Source organism: Erinaceus europaeus, chromosome 3, assembly GCF_950295315.1.
Source record: "Erinaceus europaeus chromosome 3, mEriEur2.1, whole genome shotgun sequence".
In the NCBI taxonomy this organism is placed as follows: Eukaryota; Metazoa; Chordata; class Mammalia; order Eulipotyphla; family Erinaceidae; genus Erinaceus; species Erinaceus europaeus.
The window spans coordinates 47765746-47792452 of NC_080164.1; the positions used below are offsets into that span (position 1 = coordinate 47765746).

The window sequence follows — 26707 nt, forward strand, 5'->3', positions numbered from 1 at the left end:
TGAAAGCATTTCTGCTTAGATCAGGTACTAGACAAGGTTGCCCACTATCACTCACTATTCACCATAGGGTTGAAAGTCCTAGCCATAGCAATTAGGCAAAAAAAAGGAACTAAACAAGTTGGGAGAGAGTAAGTCAAATCATTACTACTCAGGCTAGATATGATATGCATAGAAAAAAATCCTAAAGAATCCCGCAGAAAGCACCTGTAAGTTATTAACCAATAAAGTAAGGTGGCAGGTTACAAAATTAATAAACACAAATCGGTGGCATTCCTCCACACAAACACTAAGAAGAAGAAATTCAGAAATCGATCCCATGTACTAGTGCAGCAAAGAGATTCAAATATCTAGAAGTAAGCCTAACAAAAGAGAAAGAAAGGCGTGTGTACTGCTAATTACAAGTCATTACTCAAAGAAACAGGAAAACAGTTTGGAATATACCTTCTCTATTAAGTGCCTCCTGGCCAAGTCCATGCTTCAACCTCCACTTACGTAAGCTGTAGATACTGTGACCAGCTCTCCTGATTTCCCTGAGATATCTAGTTTACTTCTGAGATGCTACGGCTACTATTAAAAGTTCTGTTTATTCTTCTGTTTCACAATGGCCATGAACAATCAGTGGTTTGAGGAAAATAGACTTTGGCACAAGATTTAGGATCAAAATTCTTTCTAGCCTATCCACTCCACGAGAAAATCCTGTTTGCTCTACTATTTGGAATGTGGTAGTTTTTCTCCGGCTCATAGTTCCAAACTACTAAGATTCTAAACATATTTACATTATGCAATGTCTCCCCCCACTCCACCCCCCACAACCCGACTTAATTTGTTTTTAATGTTTTAATTGGGCCATGAATAGTCTACAGTTGACAGTAAACACAGTATTCGGTACCTAAATTAATTTTTAAGCTTGGTAGTGAGGACCATCTTTTTATAACATAAGTTAAACAATATTCTCTCACTTATGGGAACCTTTTGATTTTTCCCACCACCCTCACTCAGTCCTTACACTAATTTACAATGCCCTCTGCAATCTCTGCCTCAGCCCTCATCTTCTGCATTCCCATCTCTGACTTTACCCATTTGATTAACCTCACTGTATTGCTTTGTGCCCCGCCTACCCACACTGACCTTCTTGTTCTTTCCCTCACTCATGGAATGCTGTCAGACACACTCAGCCCCAGGGTCTTTGCACTGGCTATTCCCTGAAGTGCTTTTCCTCAGAGAAAATGTGACTAATTGCCTCTCTAAATGAGGCATTTGCTTTTACTCAAATACCACCTTTATCAATAGGTCATTATGACCACTTTTTTTTTTTTTGTAAAGAATTCTATACTCCTTCTAAACTTTTTTTTTTCTTCCAGACCACTGCTCAGATCTGGTTTATGATGGTGTTGAGGGTTAAACCTGGACCTAGGTAGGGCTTTAGAGAATTTTGTATAAGCATTTAGCTGTCTCCTCTGGTCATTCCCAAACTCTGACTACTTCTTATTCCACTCTTTTTCTTCACAGACCTAGTCATTTTCTAATGAATTCCATACTTCTTATTCATTGAGTTTATTTTCTATTTTTTAAAAAGTATTTTATTGGGAGTCGGGCTGTAGCGCAGCGGGTTAAGCGCAGGTGGCGCTAAGCACAAGGACCCACATAAGGATCCTGGTTCAAGCCCTGGCTCCCCACCTGCAGGGGTGTCGCTTCACAAGCGGTGAAACAGGTCTGCAGGTGTCTATCTTTCTCTCCCTCTCTCTCTCTCTTCCCCCTCCCCTCTCCATTTCTCTCTGTCCTATCCAACAACAATGACAACAATAATAACTACAACAATAAAACAAGGGCAACAAAAGGGAATAAATAAATAAAAATAAATATAAAAAATATTTATAAAAAAAAGTATTTTATTTATTTTATTTTTAGAGGGATGCAGAGAGAGAAAGACACAGAGAGAAACGCCAGAGCACTGCACAGCTCTGGCTTATGTGGTGCTAGAAAGTGAACCTGGGATTTCGGAGCCTCAGGCATGAGAGTCTCTTTGCATAAGCATTGTGCTATCTATCCCCACCCTAGTTTATTTTCTACCTCCCCCTAATTTCAAAGTTTTAAATTCAGGAACTTTTATGTCTTATTCATTGGTTTGTTTAAAGTAGTCAGAACAATGTCTGGCACCTAACAAACAATAAATATCACTGGAACAAAAAAAAAAAAAAAATGAAAGCACCAAATCGTGTTTCCTGAAATCAAATCCACTCCCCCTGGGCCCTCCTACCCAACTGCTCTCACCAAGGCCACACTGCCCATCTTGACTTAGAATTGCTTTTGGGAAACTTCAGACTGCTTATCTCGGGGACTGGAAGAAGGGTCACCCTCTTATTTTTGGACGCTGTTTATGTATCTCGGAACGGGAGAGAAGAGAGAACCACCATTGCCTTGCAAAGGAGTACGTGTCTAATCTAGCAGGGAGGGTCCTGAGCATTTTACACATCTGAGTTGCTCCATGTTCAGCTCCTGGAAACTGAGACAAGTAGCCAGACCCCTACCTGTGGCTTTATGTCCTCTTCATCCTTGTAGTAGTAGAGCTGCTGTGCCCTCAGCACAAAGTACCTCTGCTGCCAGTTCTTCACGATGGACCGCTGCTTCTTCAGCCAGCCCATTTTGATAGGCCTTTCCAGCGGATTGGGAGTGGACACTGGGTGAAAGGCTGCCATCTGCTCGCCGGTCATCACGCTCCTTGACCGAGCTGGGGAGAGGAACAGACAGGCCAGCTGACTGAGGATGTGAACAGTGTGCAAAGAGTGGGCGGAGAGGCCACAGAGGAACCCCCAAGAGGGCTGAGAGATGGGCGGGGCCTCAGCTAGGTCCAACTCAAGGGTCCAGATCTATATCAGAGAAAAATCCCCCGTGTGGCCAAGCCGGCTGGCTGCTGCCCAGGGTGGGACAGAGACAGAAACCCAGGCAAAAACCAGAGGCCCAGCGCAAACACAGTCCGGTAGCCAGAGTAGGGCCCCTCATTCTGCAAAATGAAAGATTGGCTGGAGACCTTCTGAAGAGGAAGTGGCCGCAGCATCTGACAAAAGGTGCTTCCTTTTCCTGCGTGGGAGTCAGTATCTGACAAGAGAGAGAAAATAATGCCTTGCTCTGAGGGTGCACTGTGAGTCTCAACCCTCCACAGAGGCAGCCAGCCGGAAGCCACCCGGGCATTAGTCCACAGAGGAGGAGCTGGTATATTCACTCTGACTTCACTATTGTCCTTGTACCTAAAGTCCTTCTACAAAGACCCCCTGAAGCCCCCAAGTCTGTCCAAACAGCCTGTGTGCAGAAATTTGTCACTTCTTCAATTTTCCTGCCAAGTGTTGTCTGTCCAATATCATCCTGTCCCCTGCCAGAGAAATGTTTACAGCACCTTATGCTGGATCCAGGGAGTCACTGTAGCTGCCTTCCAACTATGTTTTCAGCTGGGTTATCACCCCTGTGTGCCCTTGAGTACACAAGCATAGGACAAGAAAGTGAAGTCTTCAACAGAATACAGAAGCAGAATTTATATCCAGACCCCCTCAATCCATTGCATGATATAGCTGGCTTTTATTTGCACACTAGGGTTCTGACTATCAGTGGATTAGATTCAGATCTCCACATTTTGTCCCACCCAGAGCAATTTTCTCATTTCCCCACCTCCACAGCAACCCATTGTCCTGCCTGTGGTTCCCATACAACATGCTCTGTGAGTCTCATCTTTCTTCCTCACCAGCAAGTTCCAGTAGTGCCCTTAAAAACAAACCAGAGCTCCTTGTGTCCACAGCCTTGCACTGTGGCATCCATGCTTGCCCATCCCTAGTGCCTGCATTCCTCTCCTTATGGGGGGTGGTGGTCCCTCCATGGTAAAAATCCCTTTATCCAACTTTTGTTAATCTTCAGAACATTCACAAAATAGCCGAACTGAACCAACTCCACCCTCACCCTGTTAGAAAACAGGTCTTCTCTTTCTGCCTCTTTGGGCATGGGAACATTACATAATTTTTCTAAGCCTCGATTTCCTCACTTGCTAAACTAGGATAACAATAGTTCTTAAAGGGAGTCAGGCTGTAGCACAGCGGGTTAAGCACAGGTAGCGCAAAGCACAAGGACCGGCATAAGGATACCGGTTCGAGCCCCGGCTCCCCGCCTGCAGAGGAGTCGCCTTCACAGGCGGTGAAGCAGGTCTGCAGGTGTCTATCTTTCTCTCCTCCTCTCTGTCTTCCCCTCCTCTCTCCATTTCTCTCTCTCCTATCCAACAATGACAACAACAATAATAACTACAACAATAAAAACAACAAGGGCAACAAAGGGAATAAAAAAAAAAAAAAAACAATAGTTCTTAAATAATAGGAACTGTAATTGGTCCTATAATAGTGCTCTGGGAATGTTATGAAGATTAAGCAAGCTGATACACACAAATCACTTAACACAGTTACTGGTCCAGGGTAAACAAATGTGATTCATTATTTTTATCAACAGATGACTTTGCTTCCCACTGAGAAGACTTGAACTCATTTTTGAGAAATTCCTGAATTTCCTTCTTCATTACAAAACATTGCTCTATCATAAGCCTTTATCTCTTCCTTCATTCCTATCTATCATTCATTGAATTAAAAATTTCCCATTGTGAGGGGATTGGATATGGAGCTCTGGGGTGGGCAATATATGGAAGTGTACCCCTCTTATCCTATGTTCATGTTAACGTTTCCATCTTATAAATAAAATAAGAAGAAGAAGAAGAAAGAAAGCTAACAGTAAAAAGAAAATTCGCATTGCTTCAGAAGCCCTCCTTTCTATTTCCTTCTAGATCTGCAGGTCTATTTCATTCCAGGTCACCTTTTTTATTTTGTTATCACACTTTCAAAAACTAAAGTTGTGAAAGGTGTTACAGTCTTATTTCCACAAACTCTAACTTTATCAGTCTTTTTTACATGCTTCCCCTGTCAGCCCTGTACTTTTGTCTAAAGAAGACTCTGCCCCAACTGGGATTCCTTGACTTTTCAAGGGGTATATGTTACTGTCACATATTTCATATCCTCACCATGGTTGTCAGCTTGCAGTCACCCTCAATTCCCACTAGAGACCTGGAAAGGTCACACTTTATTGTATACAACCACCCACTGGACAGACCTCATGACAAGGGGGAAGTAGTTGCAGTAAAAAGCATTTTGACATTTTGTTGATAATTTAGCAGTTTGCAAAGGGTTAGCTTTATATATCAATGTGCACTGGCACACCAATTAAGAATTTTATCTCCAGGAAGTCAGGCGGTAGCGCAGCAGGTTAAGCGCACATGGCGCCAAGTGCAAGGACCGACGGAAGGATCCTGGTTCAAGCCCCTGGCTCCCCACCTGCAGGGGAGTCGCTTCACAGGCGGTGAAGCAGGTCTGCAGGTGTCTATCTTTCTCTCCCTCTCTATGTCTTCCCCTCCTCTCTCCATTTCTCTCTGTCCTATCCAGCAATGACGACAACAATAATAACTACAACAATAAAACAACAAGGGGAACAAAAGGGAATAAATAAATATAATATTTTTTTAAAAAAAGAATTTTATCTCCAACTGTGTTCATCAGTTAACTACTATCTTCAATGTTTTCCATCTGTATTCAAATAACAGTCACTCTGGAGTCAATCGCTTACTCTATAGCTGTGTAAATGGTCTGAATAAGCCATAGGAGATTCCTGGCGGGAATGAAATGTGGCAATGGGGAATAGAAGGATTTTACACATCTGTCTCTTCAGGTCAGAGATAAACATATAAAGACTCATACTGTCTTAGAAAGAAGAAAGAGACAGAAAGTATGGTTCCCACATGATGTTTGTAAAAACTAGAAGAGTGAATCATTGTGGGAGATGCAGGGGGCATTCTTCTCACCTAGATAAGCTCTATATAGCCCAGCCCACTCTTGTGACCACCCCATAGAAGTAACATCAAATATGGAAGGAAGTGCTCACCTTTCAAACAGGGATGAGATGAAGAACCTTCACTAATTCCTAGGGTGATGCCATCAAATGGAACCAGCATAGGAAAGGAGGAAAATGGGCAGATGTGACATGATGATTATGAAGATTTATGCCAGATACTAGTGAAATTGTTAGGGCTATTATCAGAGATAGAAGAAATTACATGTCTCCAACACCTGGTGCGCCTGGTTAAGTCGAAACGCTATGATTCTTGAGGACCTGGGTTCAAGTCCCTGGTCCCCACCTGTAGGGGGAAAGCTTCACTGATGGTGAAGCAGTGCTGCAGGTATCTCTCTGTCTCCCTCTCTATCTCTCCTTGCCCTGTCAATTTATTTCTGTCTCTATCCACTAAATAAATAAGAAAATAAATAGTTTTTTTTGGTAAAAAAAAAAAAAAAAGAAAAGAAAAGAAAGGAAGGGAGAGTGAAGAAAACCTGGGTCAGGGGAGCAGTAATCTGGAAACATAAACAGATTCTGTAGATGAAGTGAATTAATTCAACATAGAAAAACCCAGTTTCTGGGGTTTTCATTTTTTATTTGCTCTAGAAATTTTTGTTTGATTTATTATTGTAAAAACAAATATACAAAAAGTCAAAACCTCCACTCCTATTGTCCACCTACCCCTACCTCCCCATCCCCAAAATGCCCACCACTGAAGAATGCTCTGTCAATGGCAGGAGTAGGAATATTCTAATATTCTCAGGCCTGGCTAAGAGGGGCTTTGATGCCCTGGTGACAAGTAAGTAACCATTATCTCATATGACCATATAGATCATTAAGGCATTAAGGCCTTGACTATCTTTTAGCTTCCAAAAATGACACCATTCTCTTATAACCCACTTAGTTTCTTGACTGCCTATTGTTAGTGGATACAAGATATGACTAGGAACACTGGGCCAGGCACTACAGGTTAAGAGTGCAGATGGCTCAGTACAAGCCTCTGTGCTGCTGGATTTGGCCCAAACCCTGGGGAGAAAGCTGCTATGGATTCTAGGCACCAGTGACCAGAGTCTTCTCACACCCTGGTCTCTGTATTGCTCATTAGTCAGGCCTAGTTTAAGATCATTCCAGCATCTGAAAAGAATGTCTGAGGGTCTTGACTTTGACTTAATTTTGACTAACTTTCCTTGTGAATTCCTTTGAGTAGTCTCTCTTTGTGGGTGTAACTTCTTTCCGGATGGAGTAAACAAAGCAATCAGTTACTATTTATGGAGCAGTTTCTCATAATGAAAATAAAAGCCCTGATAAGTATGGCTTGTGAGTCAGTCACTGCATGCTGAGTGCATGCTCCCAGTCCTTCAGGAAAGGGTCTGAACATTTTTCAGGTCAGGGAACTGCAGTCAGGCCAGGGAGGGTAGGCAGCAGATCTTAAGTGTTTGCACAACACCCTGGCAAAATATAAAATGAAGGCCTTAATGAAGTAAAAAAGCCGCCTTTACTCAAAAAGAGAGAGAATGAACAAAAATAGCATTCCTCTGTTCAGTGTAGTAGCTACTGACTGTGAGTGGCTATGTACAGAGAAGTAAATTAAAATAAATTCAGTTCCTTAGTCAACCAGCCACATTTCAAGTGCTTGACTGGTCTTTGTAGTTCATAGGTGAAGTATTGAGCGGCACAGGGAACGTTTCTATCACCACAGAAAGTTCTATTGTTCAGAACTTCCTGGAATTTGAAGCTTACCATCAATAAATGGAACAAAAAATGGGATATTAAGGTGGGAGAACATTTCATCAAATAGAGAAATCAAGCTGGGGGCCAGGAAGTGAGTGCACACATTACCATGCACAAGGACCTGGGTTTGAGCTCCCTTCACAAACAGTGAAGCAAGTCTGCAGGTGTCTATCCTACTCCCTCACTCTCTGCCTCCTCCTCCTCCCCTCTCAATTTCTCTCTGTCCTAACTAAATGAGAGAGAGATAAAGAGAGAGAGAGGTAGAGAGAGACAGAGAGAGAGAGAAGAGAAGAGAAATGAAGCTAGAGGTCTCGGAAAAGTGATTTCAGGTGGTAGACGGAGAAGTTCAACTGTGACCTGAGAGGTCAGAGAAAGTCATTTCATGTAACTTAGCAAGAAACCCTGTGGTAAAATACAGATGAGTCATGCCACTGAGCTGCCTTGGCTGAATTGTAGTCTTCAGGTGAGGGTGGTTATCAAAATGGAAGGTGGAGAAATGGGAGAAACACTGCAGTTCCAGTGATGTCATTTCTGTGGTAGAAGTTAGCTAGTTGTTTTTTTCCCAAATTAGAGCAAGAGAAAAGTAAAGAGGGAAGTATAAACAGAGAAGTCAGCTGTTGAAGTATTATCACTTCCTTTCTTTATCTTCCCATCTCCTGACCCCTCCCAGCCCCAAAATGATCAATCACAAAGCCTTCTACAGTCTACTTTTGAGATATTTCCTCTATCTACTCATACTTCTGTCTCTAGCTTAGATTATATCTTAGATTGCTAACTGTGGTGAGAAGGGAGCAGTTCACTCTAAATTAGGGAATTTAGTGAAGGAATATATATATATATTACATATTACTGTGGTGCATTAGTCTGGGAACCATGCCTTAACTGAACCATATCTGGGCTCTAGATCCATCTACTTAGTTGCTTATATGAACATTGGTGGGAATCTCAAGCTCAACGTGTTGTGAGTCACAATTACTACCTTCTCCTTCACTTCCCACAGTCTCCCTGCCTTGTACCAACTAGCACCCAAGTCAGCTTTAACTCCAGCAGTTTCCATATATGGTGTGTCATCCTGACAGATAACCAGCCAGACCAGAAGTCTGCCTCATTCCTACAGTCATCACAGTCTACAACTCTCTGACCTAGCTTTTCTTTTTTTCCTCCACCGGACTTGGCCCTTCTATCCTCTCTATGAGATTGTGTGAAATTGTCTGGCCAATTTCCCCTGTAGAATTCTCACTTCCAGTTCACTGATAAAATTGCTTATGGCATGGTCCTTCTAAAGCTTAGATGTTTTAGTTTTTAGCCAAAGAAGGGGCTCAGCATTAGACCACAGGATTTGCTTGTGTCCCCAGCCCTTCATATGCCAAAGTAAAGCTCTAGTCTTTCTTCCTCTCCCTCTTCCTCTCTCTCTCCCTCTCCCCCCCCTTCTCCTGCTGACTAAAAGTCTCTGATTCCCCATCCCCAGACTTCCATCCTACAAGATTAAGACTAAATTCCCTACCATGGGAGGTTTTTTTTTTTTTTTTTTTTTTGGTGTGTGTGTGTGTGTGTATGTATGTGACTTCTCTATGATATTTCCCATTCTTCCTTAGTGCCTATCCTTCACCCATGACAAGATGCTGCTCTCTTCACTAGAATATTCATTTAATCCTGCTCTATCCACCCCTCAATTCCATCTATTGAAAGGTTCTTGTTTACCCTTCAAGTCTTAGTTCAGGTCACAACTCCCATAAGAAAATTTCCCAACCCAGTCACACTCAGTTGCTCCTGCAGACTTGATTGCTTTCTTAACTTTATTCCCTCTTAACTGGGATCACATAATTATGAAAGCATTTATGATTCTGTCTAGTGTTTTGTTTTGTTTTGTTTTTTGTTACTCTCCTTTCCCTCACCACTTGTTCTCTAAGGTGATAAGAACTCTGCCATAAAATCTTGCCCTTGCTCATTTTTGTACCTCTGACACTTAATGCAATACCTGATGAGGAGAAGTCAGGATGAAATAACAAAGGAACACAAGCTTCTACATATGTAGCCTGGGGTGAGTCATGTCCTGTCTCAGTTTCCTCCTCTGTGGACTTACGATGATTTGTGTAACTTTAGAGGTGATTAGTATATAAAGATTGACAGTAGTTAGTTAATATTCACATTGCAAAACATTAACACTAAATGAAAACTGTTTTTATTATTGTTATAGAGATTTGGTCTTATGTTAAATGGGAAAGAAAAGAGAAAAAGACCTAAAGTGGGAAATAAAAGGCAGAAAAGAGAAAGGAATGGCAAATTGGACACTATGCAACATTATGGGTGCAAGTCCAAATGTCTGAATTAGGGCAGTGACAGTGGAAAAAGAAATAATAGGAAAGGCACTTATGAAACTTAACACCAGACTTTAATAACTGGTTGAACAAGGAGAAGTGGGAGTCAAAGACTTCTGTGAGTCTGGGGGTTTGAGTGGAAGGTAGTCCTGTCTATTCATTCACTCAACACACACTGGCCCAGCACTTAGCATGCAGTATAAAATGTTTGGGGATGTGGGGCTCGAAAACTAGACAGAAATATTCCTGACCCTAAATATTTCACTGACCTAGGAACTCCTTCACTGGAAACAGGAAAAATTCAGAAGCCAAGACAGATTTAAAGAGGCAACGGAACCCAGTACTGGATTTGATGAAATAGTTGGGCAGACTGGGAGTTTCGGGGTCCCCCAAGAACTCTGGTTTTGACAGGTCAGTCCTATGAATTAAGATATTGAATGAGCAGAGGAGACAAGTGAAAGCCCTGAGTTTTGAGTGATGTAAAAACCTCAGATCTGAAAATTAACACAATGATTCTTAAGAACCAAGGAAAACTAACATTAAAGGAGATACTCCTAACTTATGGCAATAAAGATAAACTTAAATACACAACTGAAAAAGGATCTGTTTTACACTAGGTCTAACTAGGAAAGGAAAGAAGTGATACAAGGAAAATGGCTATCCCCAGTAGTTTGGGGATAACACAGGAGGCAGCTACCTGGAAGGGGAATGAAAAGAAAACTCCGGGGCCACTTCTTGCTCATTTCACATCCCTGGGACAGGAATAATCCTTGGAATTCCAATGGTACCTTTGTTCAAGAGCAAATAGAGAACTCAATGCCACTTGTCTCTGGGTGAATGAATGCCACTAAATAGCAAGATCACAGTTAGAATGAGAGAAGCATCACTTTACACACTCTTTCTGCCAGGGCCCTTTCACAGTGCACACTCACACAACCATAACATGTTCTTTGAGAAGTCATTTAAGGATAGAAGGCAGCTCCTTACATAAGTCCTTCCACAGTCCTACATAAAGATATAAAGAGAGGCCCTTTGAGAATTGTTAAAGTTTCTGATCTCAGTTTTCTCTCTCAGAGAGGCATTTCTGACCATAAATGTGAGCTTAAGTCCCTATGGCCTTAAGAATAAACATCTTTACATTTGTTGTATGTCTTTGGATTATATCGTTTTGAGTTATAGAAGTTTGTAAGGGCAAGCTTTTGTCTCAGTCATTTTGGCATCATAAGGACTCTTTCAACATATGACTCAAAATTTCATTATAAAGAATGAAGGGAAGTGAGTGAGTGAGTGAGTGTGAGTGAGTGAGTGTGTAGATGTGTGTGTGTGAAGGGGGTATTGGAGAAAAAAAAATAATGACTAGAGGTCTACAGAATGAATTTTCTTTAATAAAAATACTCCCATTCTCATCCCTTTAACTAGTTAGAGCATTGGATCGGAACAATTTATTGGTCATTTCTTAAGTGCAATTTTGCCTCTAGGCAATGGGCAGGGTTTTATAAATAGAGGAACCCCTCTAAATTAATGAATTCCAGTCTTGTGAAGTTTAACTTATTTCCTATGCTCTCTGGCACACAAAAATATCTCTTGTTCTCTTGTAGCCAGTAGCCACCAGAATCCCAGCCCTAGACCTTGATGATTTGGCCCCAGGTCATGTTCTCCCATGTACAAAAGAAGGATTAGTTCTCAATCTGGAGCCACAAAGTGTTAAGGACAGATTAACACCTAGTTGAGGCTTTCTTTCTGATAAAATCAGGATGAGAAAAGAGAATCACTGATGAAAAATATAAAATGGAAGCCCAAGCATCAGGAAATAGGTTCGTGGAGGCAAGGTAATCTATGAAATATTCTTTACCAGTCTAACCACATCTCTTAGAAGAACACTTGGGCAATTAACTGGTCTCAGGAAATATCTGTTGAGTAAATCAAATAAGAATTTTAGCAAAAATGCCAGCCACTACCAGGCATTTTATCTTTATAACAACTATCAGTCACTTTACTTGTCTGTGAGATTTGGGGACATTTGTTCACTTGTGCCCACTCAAGCAGAAGATATGGCCCAGATCTGCACAGAAAAGGTTATTTTTTACTGAGTGCTTGCCATGCACCAGTTCCAGTAGGAAGACTGTAAGTCTAGTCTCATCTGCAGCTCTTTGTGGCAGTTGCCATCATGTGATCTCCATTTCCTAGACAAAAAACTAAAGGTCAAAGAGGGAAAATGATAAGCCCAGCTGCACAGCTAGAAATCTGATTTCAAAGTTCAATATCCATCAGGAAACATACAACCTAGCGGGAAGTATACATTCTAGGATATAATCTGTCTAAATTGTGAATAAGTGTGGACTAATCCACAGGGATACATAGTAAATGAAGTAAGGTGGAACTGGCACCACCCTCCTATGGACCCAAACAAAACAAAGTCACTGTTCTTAGTCCGTCACTCAGGTCAACCTGCCGCATTCTCCACCATTTTTGTTCTCACATTATGCACAATGACCTCTGTTATTTTTCCCACTGCACCTATACCGTGCAAGGCTCAGCAGGGCTCAAAAATAAAAGGAGCAATAGAGAAATAGCACTGAAACCTTAATTCCACCACCAAGATTAGGCTAACACCCCAATAGGAAAATGGACATAGTAGGAGGTAGTGCTGTTCTATCTTATCAGCTTTCTACCCAAGCCCACTTGAAGGTATCTAAGGATTTTCACCAAAGCCCAATGTGGCCATGGGAGGAAGGAACACAAGCTAACCTCATGAGAGCCCAACTGGGGTTCAGACCGCAGCTCACAGCTAGTGGTGGCCTACCCAGCTTGACAAGAGAATCATTGGGAGCCTAGGTTCATCATCACTGCCTCAAGTGACAAATGGGCTTGTATATCATGATCCACAACCTGCACAGACACGCACACACAAACACGCATGTGCACTTCAAGTTATCTAGCTACTAGACTGCAAGAAGTTGGCCTTTCTAGAAGAAAATGAGTTCTTTCACCTTTGAACCTCCGTGCTTGCTTTTTTTTTTATCCATCTTCCCTTTTCCTGCTCCAACACATACACTGGCCTCTACTTTAAAGTACCTAACATTGTTCAAGGGGGTAAGAAACTTTCACATTTCTCCATCTTCAAAACTTAGCATAAAGACAAAGATAAATTTATCTTCTGATCATTCCCTGGTTTTATTATTTTTTTTCTGTTGTTCTAAATGTTTTTTTTTTTTCACTTTGCTGTGAAAAACTTTGTCACTGCCAAAGTTAGTGAAGCTGAAAAGACTTGGGGCAGCAAGGGCTTTGTTCTGTCCACATACAATTAAATGTCCCAGGCTTTCCAAGGATGATAGCCCACAAAACAGATTGATATAACCTAATTCAAAGCTATATTTAAAAACTGTGCCCTGACTACTTCCACCTAGAGAAATTGAGCTGGCTTAATTTCCTTGTGTTCTCTACTATATAGACACAATTTTCATTGTTTGACAGAATAGCATTTCAGTCCAACAAAGCAAATTCTGCTTTAGACAGGAATAACACAGTTAACTGTATCTTTTGAAGGAGGAGTAAAACCATGACCTCAGTGTGAAAGAGGGCAGTGCAGGTGGGGAGGAGAGAGAGCGAATGAACTTTCTGTTTCTTCCTAAAATTTGCAAGGGTTATACTCTGGCAAATTCTTAAGCTAAGGTGCTTCTACAGGGCCATGCCTCCAGGGTTCATGCTCTGAAGTTTGTATGTTTCTTAGTAATTTAGAGCACTGTCACATCTTGTGAGTCTCCACCAGTTACAACACTTCACTGACCCCCTCTGCCTCTCTTTGCATAACAGGAAGCTAAACTTCATAACAAGAAGTTTGCAGAATTGTGAACACTTCCTACTAAACACTTCCCCAGGGACTACCTCTTCCTCAGTGCATGGTGAAGATGAGATCTAGCAATTGGGAGGTAAATTCACCCCACCTAACACTCTGTCTTCCCAGACATCAGTGTAAGCAAGGACTCTGGATGGTAGAGGACGGCAGGACAACTAACACAATAAGCTCTCAGTATTCACATGCATGTTCAAGGAAGAAAGGCATTTGGCCAGTTAGTGACCCTTTATCTTTAGACAGAAGATCTTGCTTAGTCACTGGCATTCATGAATACTTTGGGGATGCTTGGCATGTTTGCACTTTACAAGTCTAGATGAATTCCATGGCCCTAGCATTTCACTGCAGCAACAAGTTGGGTCAACACTCAGAACAGCTCTGGTAACCAAGTACATGAGCCTGATAAAGCTACAAGTCACTGCCCTTTCTAACAGGTGTTACCTTAGTATGCTTCCAGCCCTTCACTAGTTTTGGGAAAAAGTGAGTTTTAACCTTATAATTCTACTAGGAGTGTGAATAATGCATAATCATTGCAATGGGATGGGCCTGTCAAGCACATCATAAATGCTTCCCTTATTCTACAACCTAATAAAAAGAATATATTTAGATTAAGGCAATTAGATTATTAGAACAGAGGCTAGCTGAAACCAATAAATTAATTTTATTCGGTGCTACTGACATTTACATTACAAGGCAATATGGTTGGAGAATTAAGTTTCTATACTTTTTAAAAGACACATATTAAGCATGACTAACAAAATCACACAATGTTGAGGGTTTGCTTTAAAATATCTCACAAAAGTTCTAAGGAGATAGCATAATACAGATGCAAAAAGACTTCCACATCTGAGGCTCTCAGGTCTTTCATTCAATCCCCAGAACCACCATAAACCAGAGCTGAGCAGAGGTTTGGTCTCACTCTTTCTGTGTACATTTCCATCTGGATCTTTCTCTCATTAAAATAAATAAAATACTTATTAAAATAAATTTAAAAACTCAAAATAAAGAATGAAAAGAAGAGAAAAGAAAGAGAGAGAGAAAATAGGACCCATGAGGCACCTACCAGGAGGATAACACAAGTTCGAGCCTGGTCGCCACTATATTGGGAGAGGGAGAGGCTGTGATATCATGGTGTGTTTCCCTCTCTTCCTTTGTCTTTGTGTCTCTTTTTCTATGTGAAAATTTGGCCAGGAGTGCTGAAGTCCTGCTGGTGGTAGACGACAAAAAGTAAAATAAAGTAAATAAATAAGAAAAAAAGAGATAAGACGAAAATTTTGATGATTATTTAATTTTAGTAAAGCATAGACATGAAGTTCATTATATTTCTCTTTGTTGATGTTGAAATATGCGAAATATGTGTCTTTCTCATAATTCTAGTAGCTCTTAAAAATAGATTCTATTTGGGTGTTTTTTTCCCCACACATTAGCTATTGCCCTGAACTTCAACTTGCTCCTTTTCCCAGGCCTGCATTTCCAGACCTGTTTAGTAATCCTGAGTACAGTGAAATGATACTGCACAGATGTTTACCACACACGTATACACATTCCCTCCCGGACAGACCCTGCCCTCCATTTCCTCTGTGCTGTCATTTTATCAGTTAATGAAGGGGAGGAACCCACGGATTCCTGATGCTTCATTATGGATAGTATTTCCTTTAAAGTCAAATTATATTCAAGTTGCTAGTGGTAGTGATGGTAAATGTATATGCACATGTATATTGTACATGTGTGCATACATGCACATATACACAGCCTATTCCTCCGAGTAGGAGAAGGAAAGGTAGACACCCCTACTTTGAAAAACAGCTCTTGCAAAGAAGGTAAAAAAAATAGGTTTTATCTTGCCTGACAATTCCTTCTGATTGGGAGTAATGCCTGGACAACTAAGGTTTAGTATGTTGGGATATCCAAGATCTGGGCTCAATGAATAGAATGAAAACATTAATCCCCAGTGTTTTCAATAACAAAAGTTGAAGGAAGTGATAATTCTTAGGCTATGGCTACAGCAAAGCAGATGATGAACATTTAGTCCCCTGGCCCTGTGGCAGTAGCAAGGAAGCAGGCAGGTAGAGCTTCAGTGCTGCGACAAAAATACAGGCCTGTGGAGATGTATATATTTGACCAAAGAAAAAGAGTTGGCAGAAGGCATGGTCTTGATGATTTTAGTCAAACACAGATGCTTTAATGTGATAATGGTTCTAATGTAAATGTCAGCATTAAGGTAAAGAAACTTCTAAGACCCAGAAGTAATACAGAGTAGAAGGTATAAAGGCAAATGCCACTGTGACTCAAGACTGACAACTCACTAAGTTATGAAATCAACTAACTCCCAAATATTATGGACCCATAAGAATGAGAAAGATCAATATTTGATGATTTGACACATGTGTAAACTGTAAAGAAACAAGGTAAATGTAGCAAACCAAATGAAAAGAAGGCTAATAGAAAACAAAACAAAAACAAAACTTTAGAGTCTAACAACATAATGGTGGTTACCAGAGGAAAGGAAGGTGGGGAGTGGGTGGAATATATAGAGTGGGTTGACTGGCTGGTGATAGATGGAAATTACACATGGGAGGGGTGATATATGCATTTGTTGAGGTGTGAAATTACACCACTAAAATTTATGCACTGTTAGAAGTCAACATTGCCTTGATTTAAAAACAACAACAACAACAAAAACGGGGGAATCAGACAGTAGTGCAGCAGGTTAAGCGCATATGGCAGGAAGCGCAAGGACCTGAGGAAGGATCCTGGTTAGAACCACCTGCTCCCCACCTGCAAGGGAGTCACTTCACAGGCTGTGAAGCAGGTCTGCAGGTGTCTATCTTTCTCTCCCCCTCTCTGTCTTCCCCTCCTCTCTCCATTTCTCTCTGTCCTATATAACAACGACATCATTAACAACAACAATAATTACAACAACAATAAAAAAACAAAAGCAACAAAAAGGAAAATAAATAAATATTTTAAAAAATTTTTTAAACATTCTAGTATAACCATACCTTTTCAACCAAAAAAGTCACACATTTATACATGTATATTCTAAATACATATATTTCAACCAGTAAAATCTTCATGATACACAGATAAATATCAGTAAGTTATATGATAAATTAATATATGCATAGTATTTACTTACAAGCATATTTCTATAGCACTCCTGCTTAAGACTGTAAACAACTAAATGCCCAATAATACAGAACAGGTTGAATAAGTCTAGTATGACCATAAAGTAAGATATTATATAATTTTAAAGATGATATAAAAAATTAAAAACATAAAGATGATGTTATACTGGATTATAATGACAGGGAGAAATGTTGAATTTATTTCAGGTTAAAGCTGACTGTTCCAAAATAACATATATAGGTGACTCCATTTTGTTAAAACACACAAGTACACTTGCATGTGTACACAAATACACATGCAGTATAGCACAAAGAAACATAGTGGCAAGACTCATACCAGACAGATTGATCTGGGGCTATAGGTTACTTTCTTGAGAGGTGGTACTATGGCTAATTTTTATGTCTTTTAATAAAGGAAAAAACATTATTTGCAAGAGCTCTCTGCTGATTTTATCTTCAGTGACCTGAAAGTTAGTTCTCTAAATCTAAAAGTTTGAAAACTAAAGTAAATGAGATAACAGGAGAAATGACTAAATAGCATCTGTCCCAATGGTAGAACATGCATTAACTAATTCAAAGTAAATTCCAAAGTATTTTAAATAGAGTATTTCAAGAGCTAACTTTGCCATCTGGGACAAATCACTTCCTGTCTCATGGGATTCCTTTACAGTAGGATTCAATCTATGTCCTAATTGAAACACATAGTAGATATAGATTTGCTTATTCCTATCATTATTACTTCTATTACAATATATTTATATTTTCATTAACAAAAATAACCTTGGCAGATCTTAGTTCCAGCATAAATAAAATGAGATGGTTGGAAAAGATGCTTGCTAAGTTCCTTCTTAGCCCCAAATTATTCTATTCCCTATAAACAGTTTCTACTCATTCCATAATGTCTGAAAAGTGAACAACTGGAAAAAGGGCAGCAGGATGAGATATTTATTATCTGGGGAAGGAAATAAGAAACAGCGCTTTGGGGACAAGATGCATTATATAGATTCTGGAGCTGTCAGTCAGGTATCATAGAAAATGTGGAACCTGGATGTGTTCTTTGGGGCAACTCTGGCAGAAAGTTAGCAGGAATAATAACTATGGGAGCACAGTGGGGCTCTGAAGGAGCCTAAAGAGCAAGAATCACCTGAAATCCCTACCAGTTTGACTTCTTGGGGTATCAGCCCCATTTCCAATTTTCATTCGAAATGACTAAAGAATTGGTTCAATAATAATGAGATATGTAAAACAAAAGTGAAAGTAAAGAAGAATTCTAACTACCTGTTATGTGAGGGGAGGGGGCTTCTGTCAGATGCAGGCTAGATAGCACTGAACTGTGAAAAGGGCTCCTCAACTCACAATGTAGCAGCTGTAGAGGGAAAGCAGCTGGAGAGGAATCTGAACCAACAGTTTCTCGAGAGGAGCAACAGCAGTAGAGTTGGGGAATAGATAGTAAACAAAGAGTCATGGGAGTGAGTAGAGAGCTTCATGGGCTATATGATTCCAGGCATGCCCCCAGGTACTGAAATCAGTCCAGACAAAAAAGTGTTGGTGATCTTCTCTGTGGCCTCCTAAACCAAGTCAGAGGGTACCTACCCAGCTAACCTAGGGCTACCACTAAAAGAAAATCAAAAAGACAAAAAGTCCATGAACAAGAGTGCTACTCTCTTTTAACTGGATGATTTTTTAAAAGTTACACTTCAGCTTATACCACCCAACAATTCTACTTCTAGAGCTCTTCTCTTGAGAAGTGAAAGAGCACATCTGCACAAAAAAATTCTAGTATACAAATGCCCCCCGCCCCCCAGCAGCACTTTTCATAGTGAAAAAACTGGAAACAAAGTCCAATAACTAGTGGCTGGACCAACACGATATGATATAGCCACATAAGGCAACTGCTCCAAAGTAAAAAGAAATGCAGTGAAGGTCTAAGGTCATCAGATAAAGAGAGGACTATAAAAGTTGAATAAGGGTAGGAGGCTGGCTCATTTAATAATTGCCTTTTTGATCAATATTACACTATCCCATCACCTGGGGCCCCCTAGTCAGAGAATCCTTGGATTCCCACACATGTATGATTGTCCTAGACCTCTGATGGATCTCTCTCCACTACCATTGGTCACTCCCATCAGGAACATCATCATAAGCCCCCTTGCAGTCCTTCCGAGGACTTTGCCCTCACCATAAAGCAGTGATGGTAGGGACTGCCCCGGTTTCCAAAGGGAGGCTAGGATATCCTGCACTGCCACTTGAGGAAGACTTGTCCTAAAATGAGTGCATCCTACAATGTTCCCAGCTATATATATATATGCCCTGGGTCAGGTGGATGGGATAAACAGTTAATTTTATTCATAGTTTTTTTTTTTCCAATAATGGGAGCTACTCTCCGCCTTAATCCGACCTTCTAGCCCTTTCCTCTACTCTGACACCATCATCTCAGACAATATTTTTATCCAACTTCATGTTAGCTATTAAACCCAAGCAAAAACTACGATATTAGTGGACCCCTAGGAACATGCCTAACATGGACTTCCTAGCTTCTTTCCACCCTAAGATCTCTATTCTCATGTGCTCTACTCCTATTTTTTGTTTCCTGTTCACTAATCATTTTGTCCTGCTTTATATCTTGCCAACTTTCAGCTACCAAGTTGCAGATGATATTATGATTCCATCCTGACTTCCCTGGGCAGATTAATTCACCAATGTGTCCTGGAACCTCACTGCTCCAGAGCCCTGCCCAACTAGGAAAAGATAGAAACAGACTGGGGGATACTGATCGACCTGCCAACTTCCACATCAAGAAGAGAAGCAATTACAGAAGCCAGAACTCCCACATTCTACACCCCTCAAAAGAATTTTGTTCCATACTCCCAGTGGGGGAGAACTGATAGGGGAAAGATGACCAAAGGGCTCTGAACTCCAATTCTATCAGGACCCGGAGAGAGAGGATGAAAAAGAGAGGGACATTTGGATGTAGTAATATGTGTATTTGTGACTTGGAAAGGAAAAAAAGATGAGCCCTTAAAAAAAGGCAAATATGTAAATATAGACAACTATAGACAGTTGTAGAAATAATAGTTAACCCATATCTGCAACCTTGGAAGAACCACTGTAACTTACAATGGAGGGATTGGGGATCCAGAAATCTGGTGACAGGAATGGTGCAAAGTTGTACCCCTGTTATCTTATAATTTTGTAAATCAATATTAAATCCCTAATAAAATAAATAAATAAAACTGGTTGTGGCGATTCCTGTAGACTAAAAGTCAGTTAACTGAACACTTAAAAGTGAAAGAATTTTATAGCATATAAATTGTGCCTTAGTGAAATAGTGAGAAGAAAGGTCAAGAACTTTATTTGTTCACACATGATGGAGACAGTGAAGAGCAAAACCACCTCTGGATTTAAAAAATGGATCAATTTCTAACACATCTTTAAAATAAGTTTTTAGAGAAACCATAAACTCCACACCGAAATTTACTTCTTTTGTTATTTAGGTAGCTAAATAAATGTACTAATCCAGGAATGTAAGAATACAACAATACTAGGAAGTAAATGAAATAACTTATTACATTAAAAGGTTAAAAAAAAGCCACATATTTTCAAATGATTGTGATACAATCATTTCATTTAATAAAGCTCAATATTAATTTATAATTAAAAATTAATTATCAAGAATAGAAGAAAACTTTCTTTAAATTGTAAGTAGTGTGTGTGTGTGTGTGTGTGTGTTGCTGAAAGTTGAAAATTACAAGAATCCTAAATTATTAGAAATTAAACAAAATGTTTAATGGAAAATCATGTGTAGGTAAGACATTTCAAAGATACAAAACAAATGGCACAGTAATATGTCTAACACTGCTACAGTATCATATAACTGAAAGCTGTAGAGTATGTAAAAATTTCCATTGCTGTGACATTTTTCAGTTCTGTTAACATTGTTGCCAGGATTTGACAGAAGACATTACTATACAATGTGTGAAACATAATCAAAAAGAAAAAATGTCAATGGTTTGCTTAGAGCTACTGATTTGAGGGAAATTACTAAGATTTTACTTTTTAAAAAATAATAAACCATTTACCAGTGCTTCCATTCATTTCAGACTTTGCTTTATGGCATTTGAGTGAGATTTTGCAGAATGCAGAATCACTCCTGTAGTTCTGCCACTGACGCCCTGCTACTCTGTTTCCTCTTCAAAGCTGTCAAACTTTATCAGCTAAAATGCTACAGAGGGTTCCCTTTTAACACCCAAGGACTTTGAAAAAAAACAGTTAGGGCTTATTGGGTATATATCTGTGAGCAAACACAGTACCTCAGTCTTACTGGAATTTCTGGGTTGAAATTTGGTTGGATATGTCTCTTAAGGGCAGACCAATCTGTGGATAGTTCTCACAATCTTTACTTTAAATTCCTTGTTGCGCATGAAGAACTAGATCATTCTTCTCCTCTTTCTCTTTCTTCTCCTCACCCTCCTCCTCCTTCTTTTAAATTGATCATTTTGTGTTTAGTCATTGGATCAAAAAATGAACTAAACACTGAAGTTGTGAGCAGAGAAACCAAAGAAGCAGGAAGTACAGATGGACAAACAGGAAGTGGAAGGAGAATCACGAGTGAATGACTTGATTAACACACTGACATGCAGGATTCATTCCACATTCTCAGTCCCATGGTTTGCCAAACACTATAGCCTGGGCAGACGATCTCGCCAATGTATCTTGGAACTTAACCTCTCTAGAGCCTTGCCCCACTAGGGAAAGACAGAAACAGGCTGAGGTATGGATTGACCTGCCAGTGTCCATGTCCATCTGAGAAGCAATTAAAGAAGCCAGAATTCCCACCTTCTGCACCCCAAAAAGAATTTTGGTTCATACTCCCTGTGGAAGAGAGATTATAGGGAGAAGATGACCAGAAGGCTCTGAATTCCAATTCTATCAGAATCCAGAGAGAGAGGAGGAAAAAGGGAGGCAAATCAAGAATGAAATTCTGAGGTACTCTGCTATAAAAATATCAGGGTTTTTTTTTTTTAATGACCAGTTCTAATCTTTTAGCACTTTCCCCTGCATGATAAAAATACACTGGAAAATGTGACTTTTGTGGTTTTTGGGAGGAGGCCTGGAAAAGGACTGAGGACTCTGAAATCAGAGAAGAAGAAACCTGTTTCTATGCTGAAGTGTGTGGGTGTGTTTAAGTGGGTAGTGCTGAGGAACAGTGCTGGAGAGGGAAATTTTTTTTTTTTTTTGCAAATAACTGTATGCAACAGCTGAATGAGATCTATAGCATTTATTAAATATATTTGATATCTAAGATATGTTGGGTTGAAATTATCAAAAATCATTCTTGACATCAAAAGTTAAGCCTATAAAATAAAGGTAGTACCAGACTTCATTAAAATTAAAATTTTTGCTTCATGAAGGACACTAAGAATGGAAATGAAATCTCAGATTGAGAGAAAATATTTGTATATTTCATGACTGATGATGAAATTGTATTTAGGAAATAGGAAGAACTCTCAAAACCCATAAACAAGAAAGTAAACAAACTTTTTTTTCTGAGTTAGGACCTTATACATACACAGTTTCATTGTTCTCATCCTGTTTGTTTGTTTTTTCATTCAGAGAGAGAAATAGAGTCACAAAGAAAGGGAAAGCCAGCATAGACACCAGAACTTCCCTTGTTTGTTGACTTTGCTGTGTGGCACCAGGGTTCAAATCAGAGTCTCAAGCATGTACCCTACTGGATAACTCTCTCCAGTCCACAGACGAATTTTTTAATGGGTTAAGTATTTGAATAGATACATTACCAAATGGCAGGATACTTAACATCATTAATCATTAGAAAAGTATGAAGAGGGGGCTGGGCGGTAGCACACATAGCACGAAGCTCAAGGACCCTTGCAAGGATCTTGGTTCAAGCCACCGACTCCCCACCTGCAGGGGGGTCGCTTCACAAGTGATGAAGTAGGTATGGGGTCTCTACCTTTCTCTCCCATGCCTTCCACTCCCGTCTTCCCCTCCTCTTTCAATTTCTCTCTGTCCTATCCAACAACAAAATGGAATAAATGGCTACCAGGAGCAGTGGATTTGTAGTGATGGCACTGACCCCCAGCGGTAACCCTGGAGGCAGAATATATATAATGAGATGCCACAACAAACATCAGATGGGTAAAATTAGGGAAAAATATAGTCCAATAGTATCAAAGATTGGTAAGAATAAGAATCAACTAGAACTTATACAAGACTAGTGAGACAAGTGGTATAGCAAACTTCAAAAGCAATGTGGCAACTTGTTTTTTTTTATTTTACAAAATTAGACATAGTTTTCCAATAAAGCCTAATACTACTTATTATTTACCCAAAAGAAATGAGACCTTGTGTAAATAAACACATTCATAGCAGCTTAGTCAAAACCCCCCAGAAATTAGAAGCAAAACAGTATCTTCCTACTCACCAGTGCTAATCTATGCAAAGGAATATTACTCAGGAATAACAAAGACAAAGCTATCGATACAAGCAATAGCATGGATGAATCCTAAATGTATTATATTGAGTAAAGGCAATTAGACTCCAATAGCTACAGACTACATGATTCATTTGTAAGATATTTTAAGTAAAGCAGAACTATAAGGTTGGAAAATGGATAAAGGATTGTTCAAGACTAGAGTTGGATAAGAGGGATTAACTGAAAGGATACTGTAGATGAGTATTCTTTTTTATTATCTTTATTTATTTATTGGATAAAGACAGCCAGAAATTGAGAGGAAGAGTGATATATTGAAAGAAAGAGGAAGACAGACACCTGCAGCACTGCTTCACCACTTTCAAAGCTTTCCACCTGAAGGTGGGGACTGGGGGCTTGAACCCAGGACCTTGCACAGTATAATATGTGTGTTCAATCAGGTGCACTACCACCTGGGTCTGAAGAATATATTCTTTATGTTAATGGAAGAATCAGTAGTGAGGGCCACTATACATTGTGGCAGTATTCAAAGGATTCTACCCAACTGTCAAATGTTCAAACTCATTTAACTGAAGATCAAAATGAGTACATTTTAAGGGATGTTAAATTCACAAAGCTTTTAAAAAATGTATTCACCTTTTATCATACCTGTTACATAGAAATGCCTGATATACCTCTTACTGATACATCTCCTCTCTCAAATATTCCCAGAGCAAATTATGTAAGTTCTGGATGGGAAAAAAAAAAAAAAAGTAAAATCTACCATCCCACTGTGACTTACATAAGGTGAGCAACATCAAAAACCATGGGATAGCTGCAAACAAACATATCAAGCTACATTTCCCCATTTTAAAGAAACAGGACTTCAAAATTAGCAGATGGTGTCCTTTTTCACTTAGCCTACCCCTTTCACCAGAAGCAGGTAAGGACATGACAATACTATCCTCAGTAACAAGCCCATGTTTCTGTTGAGAATGTCCTTGATCTTCACCCAGATTACTCATTTTGGTATCTCACAGAAATAAAAAGAGATAGGTAGTAGTTTTTTCTTTTTTAAGCAATCTCTTAGTTCCAGTGGTTCTAGATTTTAGGTTTTAGCATAAGGACAGCATAGCGCTTATGAGTTTGCTAAATCAAATTGCCATGGTCTTATTTGGGCAATTCAAAAGACAAAACAACATTTTTTTGCTATAAGAAACAGATTCTAATTTAAGCCAATTTAAGATGATAGATAGATAGATAGATAGATAGATAGATAGATGATAATTGTTTTTCCACTGGGGGTAATTTTATTTCCCAGATGACAATGACTAGAGATACTTTTGTTTGTCAAAAGTGGGAGACTACTACTGACATCAGGTGGATAGAACCCAGGAATGTTGCTAAACATCCTAAAGTCCAACAACAAAGAACTTTTGGATCCAAAAAGTTAAGACTGCTTCAGGTGACAGACACTGATATAAACACACTCACATGCACATACATATAATATTTGTGTGTGAGCATAATTATTGTTTAGGGATAACATTGTTCCAACAAAAATCTATGGCATCTTGATTCACAAATGGAAAAAACAAAGCAGGTTTTTGTTTGGTTTTGTTTTTCTAAAGATAGAAAGAAAGTGAAAGAAACCAAAGCACTGAGGTTTCCTTCAGTGAGGTGAAACAGAACTCAAACCTGGGTTGCACACATAGCAAAACAGCACTCTATCCAAGTGAGCTCTTTCACCACCCCTACTACTTTGACTTCTTAAAATAATTAAGGGCCATCCTTCTGTCACTGTGGCCTGCACCTCAGAGTGAGATAAAGTGAGAAAAACAACTTGAGTCAACTGTTTACCATGTTTCAATATGCTCTGTCCAATGACCCAAGCTACAAAGACCAAGTCTATGGCTATCCATGAGGACTGAGTTGGAATCCTTCTGAAAGGAGGAGATGGGAACACACCCTAAGAGTCTAGTAAAAATTATCAGTAAAACACTAACAATTGCACTTGTCATCTAGAAGCCTGCATTGCTTGGCTGTAGGTCTCAAGGCAATTTGAAGCCAAAATGGTGTTTTCTTTTTCTTGAAGTAGAATGCATACTTTAAAAAAATATTTTCCTTTCTACTGTAAAGGTTGATTTGCAACCTTTTTAATACTGCTACAGAAAAATGGAATATTTTATTGTGTTTCAGACTGTGCATAGCTTGTATAATGAATGGCAATAAATTTTGCTTATTTATAATATTCTCAAGTGTTAGCATCTTAGAGTTGTCAGCATATGGAGCTATTCTGATAGATGGGCCAAGTGAGATGATGGGAAGTACTGTAAATCCTTGCCTTAGTTAAGAGTCAAAGAAAAAATATTCTACATGGAGTCCAAAATTTGATGTCTATGGCCTATGGCTACATTATGTTGAAGTTAAGGAAATGGCGGCCATGAGCATGCTGAGTTTGCCCCAAGGGTTCCAGAGGTCTGACTGCACTTACCACACGTTCCAATCCTTCTGAGTTTGCTGCCATCTGGTGGCCACAGTCAGCTTCCATTTACACAGGATGGATGTTGTTCTGTGGTTGACCAGTACCTGTAGTTCTGTGATTCTAGGAATTTACTCTCCTACTGGCCTGGGCCAGGATAAAACCATGGATTAGGAAATCGGCATGACGTAGTCTCTCTCAGCCCCCTGTTTTTCAATATCTTGAAAATACCTTTGGGCAGGAGGGGCAGGGCAGAGGACAAGAGCCATTTGCTCATCATACTCTGTCTAAACTAATGATAACAGAGTTCCAGATGGAGGGGAGGGTCTTTCTGTACTTAAAAATATAAGGGGGGGGGAGGAGCAGCACAATGGTTATGCAAAGAGGGGAGTCCAACGGTAGCACAGCAGGTTAAGCGCAGGTGGCGCTAAGCTCAAGAACCAGCACAAAGTTATGCAAAGAGATTCTCATGCCTGAGGCTCCGAAGTCCCAGGTTCAATCCCCCGTACCACCACAAACCAGAGCTGAGCAGTGCTCTGGTGTTTCTCTCTGTCTTTCACTACATCTCTCTCAAGAATAAAAAATAAATAAAATAATATATATATAAGGCAGCAGTTTTAATATTTAGAGTATTATAGACCTCTTTGAAAATTTACATGTACACACATAATTTTTCATATAATTTCAGAAGGCTTATAGAGATCTAGAAGCCAACTCGTGGACACAATGGGGAGGGCACTATTATTCTGATATAAACGTCATAGAGAGTTTGAAAATTACATGGAGAATCACAGTGAAATCATTGGAAATAGATAGGAAAAATGGCAGGGCTCAGCATGAGAGAAGGAAGAGGAA

General features: G+C 39.7%; 1 protein-coding gene across 2 annotated transcripts in view; it reads right to left on the reverse strand.

The window, feature by feature from the left end:
* Window positions 1-26707, reverse strand: part of ARHGAP25 (Rho GTPase activating protein 25) — a 98364-nt gene that overhangs the window by 52285 nt on the left and 19372 nt on the right. Inside the window, exons 2-3 of one of the 2 annotated variants that reach the window (XM_060187169.1) lie at window positions 11954-12139; window positions 2529-2728 (exon numbers count right to left, since the gene is read on the reverse strand). In XM_060187169.1, the coding sequence (XP_060043152.1) occupies window positions 2529-2711 (183 nt within the window). In that variant the 5' untranslated portion in view covers window positions 2712-2728; window positions 11954-12139. The remainder of the gene's footprint in view (window positions 1-2528; window positions 2729-11953; window positions 12140-26707) is intronic. The other variant, XM_007521260.3, reaches the window with a different exon arrangement.